This window comes from Pteropus medius, unplaced genomic scaffold, assembly GCF_902729225.1.
Source record: "Pteropus medius unplaced genomic scaffold, Ma_sr-lr_union100, whole genome shotgun sequence".
Taxonomy (NCBI): domain Eukaryota; kingdom Metazoa; phylum Chordata; class Mammalia; order Chiroptera; family Pteropodidae; genus Pteropus; species Pteropus medius.
This window is the reverse complement of record NW_024344378.1, coordinates 25,301,971-25,309,432: the sequence shown is the minus strand read 5'-3', so window position 1 is coordinate 25,309,432 and position 7,462 is coordinate 25,301,971. Positions and strand designations below refer to the sequence as shown.

Below are 7,462 nucleotides of genomic sequence, written 5' to 3'. Positions count from 1 at the left end.
TAATCTCTTTATATTATCCCTATAGTTACCCAAAGAGGTATTATTATTAAAATTCTATAATTAAAAAAAAAAAAGAAACCTGGGGCACAGAGAGATGAAACAATCCACCCAAAGTCATATGTTATTAAACAATGATAAAACCAAAGATTCTCTCCCTACCCCTTCCCCACCTCCAAAAAAATCTGGGCCAATTGAAAGGTGCTTTAGGATTTACCTCCAGACCCATAGGGCTTCTTTGGTGAAGAAGATTATAATATCACAAGTTATAACTATCTCTAAAGTCCAGCTCTGACACTCTTAAATCACTAAATTGGAGATTAAAGACCGCACAACAGGTGCCACTGGGGGATGAAAAAAGGCTGCCCCCGCCCCCCGAGAGGGTTCCGAGCGTACGCTGGGTGGGGTTTACCGACCCCTTCAGCGCTCCCAAATCTGCTGGAGGGCATGAAGCCTCTGCCTAGGCCACCGCCTCTCGCCCAGCCCGGGTGTTTCCAGCCTATGTCGCCTGGCACTTCCTCGTTCCCGCGCGCCCGGGGTTCAGCTCGCTACGCCCAGCGCCGGCGCTCCTCTGGCGGGAGGGGGTTTAGAGGGGAGATGTCGCAACCACTTCCCTCCCTCTTTCCCTGCCTTGGCGCTCAGTCGCCTCCCAGATGAGCGCTCTTGCAGACAGCTGCGGGCCGCCGGCCGCCGGGCATGTCCCTTGAGTGCGCGCAGGCGGCGGGCACCAGGCTCCCGCGCAGCCTGGAGCAGGCCAACCGCACCCGCTTCCCCTTCTTCTCCGAAGTCAAGGGCGACCACCGGCTGGTTCTGAGCGCCGTGGAGACCGTCGTACTGGCGCTCATCTTTGTAGTGTCGCTGCTGGGCAACGTGGGCGCCTTGGTGCTGCTGGCGCGCCGACGGCGTCGCGGCACCACCGCCTGCCTGGTGCTCAACCTATTCTGCGCGGACCTGCTCTTCACCAGCGCCATCCCGCTGGTGCTGGCCGTGCGCTGGACGGAGGCTTGGATGCTGGGCCCGGTCGCCTGCCACCTGCTCTTCTACGTAATGAGCCTGAGCGGCAGCGTCACCATCTTCACGCTGGCGGCCGTCAGCCTTGAGCGCATGGTGTGCATCGTGCGCCTGCAGCGCGGTGTGCGAGGCCCGGGGCGGAGGGCGCGGGCGGCAATGCTCGTGCTCATCTGGGGCTACTCCGCGCTCGCCACGCTGCCCCTCTGCGTCTTCTTCCACGTTGTCCCGCAGCGCCTTCCCGGCACCGACCAGGTGAGCTCCGGGCAGGTGTCCTGGGCGGGCTGGTAGGCGGGGATCCGAAGGAAACGGTAACCTGGGATGAGGATTAACAACAGCAGTAATAGGCCATTTGTTGCACTTAACTGCTGTGTCAGACACTGTGCCCAGCGCTGTGAAGTTTTATCTCATATTTCACTGCAACTCTGCAGTGTAGGTCCCACAAACACCCTCCAAAAAGATGTAAGTGGAGTTCCCAAAATGTCTGTATAGTGCACTGACTCTTTATTGCAAAGTTAATGAAATAACAGGGGGCTTAACAGCCAGCCAGCCAGAACTTCGGGGATCGGGAGTAGCTAATCACATTATATTGAATTCTGCTTTCTCGCTGGGTGCGACGGTCCTCTTACCACCTACTTTACAGATGAGAAAGCAGAGGCACACAGAGAAATAAGTCTCTCAGGATATCTCACCCTTAGTGCGAGGAGCTGAGATCGTGCTTAGCAGATTCAGTGAGGTCTGAGCAAGGGTTCAGAACCCGCGGGCAGGTGCATGTGGGTGGGTCAGGGAGAAAGGGCATTGGAGACCCAGGGACCGTAGACTCAGTGCTGTGTCTAAGGGGGTTGTGACTTCTCCTCTTGGAACCTCAATTTTTCCAACTGCAAGTCGGAAGGATTAGACTAGACCACAGGATCTTACTCTAAGAGACTTGGATGACGAGTGGTTTCAGAATATCTTGGGCACCCGAAATGTTCTGCATGAGCTGGGCCCGTGAGCTTTATTCCAGGCAGCGCGCCCAGAGTTGTCACTGGGATCGTGGGGGAGGGAGTTGGGGAGGGTGGTCCACGGTCTAAAAAAGGTTCTTCAGACAGTTCATGACATTGGCTCGGGTCTACTCCAGTCCAGCGCTCCAGAATCGCGGGCGCTGGTGGGTTGACGTTGCTGGCCTGCTTGCTGCGCCGCTGCAGGGTTTGCGCGCCGAGATTCACTCCGGGCGCAGGCCGGGTTGTAGGACAGTGGCCGGCGGTTCTGGTTGTTATCCTGTGTATTAGGTTTTCTGCGCATCGCGGGAAGGGGCAGGAAAAGGAGACAGGTCTGTGCGCCCCTACGGGAAGGTATGAACCCTCGCTCGGGGCTCAGCTTCCCCTAGGGTCTGCGGAGGCTGGATTCTTTGCCCTTCCTTTCCCCTAGAGAGGTCGCGCGACCACGAAAACTCAACCTGAGCACCAGGAGGGAGCGTGGGGCACCCTGAGCAAGCTCCTTACAAACCACAAAGAGAAACCTGTGCAATGGCCAGAAGTGGATGGGAAGGTAGGGAGTCAGAGGGGAATGAGAAGTCACTCGGGGGAAGACTTCAAGCTCTGGAGGTGAACACAGTCTGAACAGGGGACGCCCCCCGCCCCCCGGGTGTGTCCTTCAGTCAGTTTGCAGAGGTGGGCTTTTCTGGGGGTTTCCTCAGACCATGTTGGTGTCACCCACCAGTGTCACACAGGGCTTTATTAGTGTGTGTGTGTATGGGGGGGCCTTGGGGGGGAGGATCTGCATCCTCCAGCAATATCTTTTTTTTTTCTTTTAACACAAATAAAACTTAAAAGCCTCTTGATAATTTATTTCTATGTGTAATACATTTTGGGATTTTTGCCTATTTGTTTTGTTTTGTGACTAACAGGCTAGAACTGTCTCAAGCCTGTGGCACTTGATCAAAAAATATGTAAGCCTGTGGCATGTCACCTCAAGTGGGGACCGGGAAAGCTGGGATTAGCTGAACTGGTGGGTGACACCAACATGGGCAGACCAAAGATCCTAGCTTACTTGGCAGGTTTGTCCTTCCTCAGACCAGATTACACCTGAGAATTAAGATGGGTCACATAGATGCCTCTCAAATAAGCAAAAGACCAGGCCTCATCTCAGACCAATTGGATCAGCTGGAAGCTGGGGTTCTGCCATCAGTCTTCTGATTTTTTAAGTTATTCTCTCACTGAATTACAGCATTTCTGTGTTTTCCACAGAATTTGAGGGATTTCTCCCCACTTTTTTTCTTACAGAAAAATTAACACTCAGGGAATTAAGGATCAAATAGAATATATCTTAAGGGCATCTTAGATTTCCAGATGTGTACCTCGTGCCTCTCCCTTTTACAGTTGTTTTAGGTACACTTCTACTTAACTGCGAATAACACTAAAAAATGAGCCTCATGTCACCTGTAGGCCAAAAGCTCAGACCAAAACTGGTTGCTGGCATGGACACAGGTGAATGTTTGAGTGAGAAGTCTTTTGCACAGATGACGGACCTTCCATGTCTCGCCGCTTTGTATTTTACCCCTGGTAGGACATCTGTGTGTGGTCAAAACCTCCTACATTCCACTTCCAGAATGACCAGAGTTGTACTGCAAGGTGCTTCTATGGAGATCTGTGTTGTGGTGGCCTTCCCTCTGTTCTCCTTGGGGTCGGGCACACAGGCCCCTCTTGTTTAAATGCAGAAACACTTCCTTGGTCTTCAGAGCCTTGGAAGAGGAATTTGGGCAAAGCCACAGGGAGAGAATGGACCTGCACGGCACCTCAGAAGATTGGGGGCCAGGTGAGTTGGCTACAGGAGCCTTGTTCCCTTAAAATAGTAGAGGTAGGGAGAGGGAGCTTGTCATGAAACCTCTATAGTCCTTTCCCGTTCTCCATCCTCTTTGTCTTCCTCCGCCACCCACACATACACCTGCCAGTTAAACCAACAAACAGAAAAACTCCCCGTTTCCACAAAGGCTGTGACCTGAGCATTCAGGAAACAGCTTGTCTTACAGGTGAGCAAACAGGCTCAGTGCTCTGGGAAATAAGTTGAAAGGAAAGAAATGAAAAAAAGGTGGGGCGGGGGGTGTTGGGGAGAATGTGGCCATTTAAAAAAAGGAGAAAGATCTGGTCTAGACTGAACTGAGTCTCACATTAAAATTAGCAAAGTCTTGTTTTCTCAGTCCTCTACTCCTGGCTTCATGAAATATGAAGGTTTTGGATGGGGGACATTTTCCTACCCGCACCACCAACTGAGAGTACTAACTAACCCCAAGCTCAGGCTGGCTCCCTGCCTTCAAGGAGTGCTGGCCAGGGAAACAGTGCTTCTTGGAGCTTCTGCTTATCTGTGCACCACCCCCTCCCAACAAAAAGATCCAGGAATGTGGTTACATTTGTCCATTTGGCCAGTGGGTGCCCAGCAGTCCTGGGTGTCCAGACTCTCTAAACCTTTCCTGAAATGATAGACATGACAGAAAATGCTAGATAATTTGGTATTAAGAGTGAGGATTTTGGTGTCGAACATTCTGCGTTTGAATCCCACCTCTACCATTTAGGAGCTATGTGACAGAGGCAAATGGTCCTGCCTCTCTGTATGTCACTATCCTTGCCTGAAAGATGGGCATGATAACAGTATTAATCTCCTAGGACTGTCATAGGGACTAATGTTCAGTAAATGGGGCAACATCTGGCACATACACAGTTAAATGCTCAAGAATTGCCAGCTATTATTGGCTTCCTTATCTTTGGTTATAAATATTTGAAACATTCTTTAAACAGTGTAATTCTTCCGATTGCTATAAAATAATAGACTGCCATTTTAAGAGGGTGGACACATCCTAGTAACTTAGAAATCTCAGCCAGGACAGCTCAGCCTATTCCGATGGGATTCCTGCCTATGTGTGCCGTGGCCCCGGTGGGGCGGTGACCCTCACTGACAGGTGGGGAGGACTGTCACCCTGGCCAGAATGTGCTGTCCATTTATTCCACAAACATTTACTGAGCACCTTTCCTTTCCCTCCTGCTCCCACCACGAGTCACATGACCAAGACACTATCTTTCTCTTCAAGGGGGTGCATTTATTGAGCACTCAGATGGCCCCGGACCCTGGCACGATTCAGTCCTCACAGTTACCCCACAAGTAGGTGTTCATATGTTTATTTACTGAAGGAGGAAATGCCTAAAGTCACAGAGCAGGACAAGGATGGAACTGGAATTTAGCCCAGGTCAGTCTGTTCCTCCCGGTGTCATTTCCCATGAGTTCATACTTCCTTAGGAGTTCTTGGTCCTACTGCCCCACCCTGCCCTGATTAAAGGCCAGTAATTCCATCATGTGTCTACTAAGTGTGGACTGGTTGAGGAGACAGTTTGCTTGTCTTTGTCAATATGAGGATGCTTTTAAGATATAAGAAAGTAAGTCCATCTCTTGCATTGATGTTTTCTTTCTTTTCTGTTGGGAAGCTCTGATGAGAGATATCTAACTAGGATTCCCAGTTTCTTAAGTGACCTTGAAGTTTTCCATTTTGTTTGAAGAAGTGGGGCAGGAAGAATGATTTACAAAGGGATGCCCAGGGTTACTCTAGGAAGAATCACTAGAGAAACTGGCTAGAAACAGCTGGAATCAGGCGACATTTGTATATAACCACTGTGAGGAGGGGTCAGCATTTGAACAGCGCCTGTAGATAGATGTCCCCATTCACAGGGGTGTCTTTTTAGAAAAGTGTGAGTGACATCTCAGCCGAGTGTGAAAAGGAGAGGCAGTCAGCCAGACAACGATGTGCGGAACTGGAGGAACGTTACAGGCAGAGGAACTAGACTATGGTTGGCAAGAGATGGTTCTGGAAGGGTTGGTGGGGCCCAGCCATAGAAAGCCCAGGCACACTCCGTTAGGGAGTTTGAACTTACAAGGTGAGAGATGGCCTGGTCTGGGATGGAGTGGACCAGTGAGAAAGAGATTTGTGGGTGGGTTTGATAGATATTAAAGCAAAACTTAAAAGTTCCGTCTGACAGGCGAGGAAAGAAGACGAAGGCAGAAGGTTAGTACTCAGGTTTCTGTCTTGAGTCAGTGACCACAGGAGATGGAACCTTTTGGGAGTGAGGCACTGGAGGCTTGACTTACCTATGAGACAGCCTGCAGAGATGTCCTCAGGGCTATGGGGTGAGGTGAGAAAACTGAGCTGAAAAGGGTAGATTGCAGCATCATCTGTAAAAAGGAGTCATGGAAATGGACGAGATTTCCAAGGAGAGGTGGAGGTTGGGATGATGATACATCTCACGCTTAACCAAGCTTCCCCTGCTGTACGTGGCCTTCCCTCCTGTCTTCATCCTTGCTGGTCCTGACATTGAGCCCCGGCTTCTCCATTCCTCTGGGTGAAACTTTATCCTTACAGGCACAGCTGACACAACCCCTCTTGGATGCAGCTTTTCCAGATGACTCCACTCTCCTGTCACCTGGAGCTTTGTGGGTGCTTCCAGCTTGCTGCCCTGTATTGAAGTTTCCTAGTGCCTGACTGCACTGTAGCCTCCTTGAGGGCAGGGACCAAGCCCATCTTCACTGTGGTCTCACAGTGGCTCAGCCACCTTGGCTTGGGTCAATGAGTGGTTGAACAAACACTAAAGGACACAAAAAATTAAAGGATACTGTTATAGACTTGGCGAGCTCTACTTCTATGTCTAAGTAACAAAGCAGGCTTAATACTTTGGGTTTTTAAATTTCCTTTTTAAAATCAGGAAACATTTCAAATGTGCAGAAAAAGTACAGAGACTATGATAACACTCATACCATCACCTTCCAGATTGGACTCACTATAAGTCCCAACTCCTATAAGTCCCAACCTGGGAGAGAATACCTAGAATCAGGACTACTTAAGTCAAATAGATTTTTCCACAGAAACAAAATTGTAACACCAAGTTAGATCTCTGACTGTGAGCCTGGTGCTTTTATTTTTTTTAATGAGAATAAACATTGCATTTAACCAATAATACCATATAAAGCTTTCTAAAGAGCATATAAATCAGTCATTTAGTCCACACAGGCCAGCAATACTGTCTCTTAGCTCATGTATGAGGGTGCTGTGCCGAGTTCTTATCTTATTTCCTTACCACACAGTCTGCCTGGGGTGGGTCCCTCAAGTCAAAGGTGAAAGAGCATCTTCATCGGAGGCATGAAATTTAGGAGGCTTTCTGGGACAGGTTCATTGTCTTTGTTGAAAAATAGCTGGTTAGTTTTGCTAAACTATCATAGTCACCATGTTTCATGTTTGATCATTAATTCTCTTAAAAATTAACTGATCATCAGTTCTCTTAAGAATTAACTTTTACTGTCATCTTTTTGCTCTTAAAATAACCATATAGGCATATGATAGAAAATTTAGAAAATTCAGATAAACTAAAAGAATAAAAATAACTTAAGAGCACCACCTAGAAACAGACACTGTTCATTTTCTGGAGTGTACCTTACAGTC

The 7,462-nt window shown here is 49.0% G+C and overlaps 1 protein-coding gene and 1 long non-coding RNA gene across 2 annotated transcripts in view; one reads left to right on the top strand and one right to left on the bottom strand.

Annotated features, from left to right (window-relative positions):
• The first annotated feature begins 566 nt into the window (after positions 1-566).
• The window catches only part of FFAR4 (free fatty acid receptor 4), a 20,825-nt gene continuing 13,929 nt past the window's right edge, over positions 567-7,462 (top strand). The window contains exon 1 of the mRNA XM_039871714.1: positions 567-1,260. Coding sequence (XP_039727648.1) covers positions 694-1,260 — 567 coding nt within the window. The 5' untranslated portion in view covers positions 567-693. The remainder of the gene's footprint in view (positions 1,261-7,462) is intronic.
• The window catches only part of LOC120609295 (uncharacterized), a 5,838-nt gene continuing 3,451 nt past the window's right edge, over positions 5,076-7,462 (bottom strand). Inside the window, exon 4 of the long non-coding RNA XR_005654723.1 lies at positions 5,076-6,611. This is a non-coding gene — a long non-coding RNA (uncharacterized LOC120609295). The remainder of the gene's footprint in view (positions 6,612-7,462) is intronic.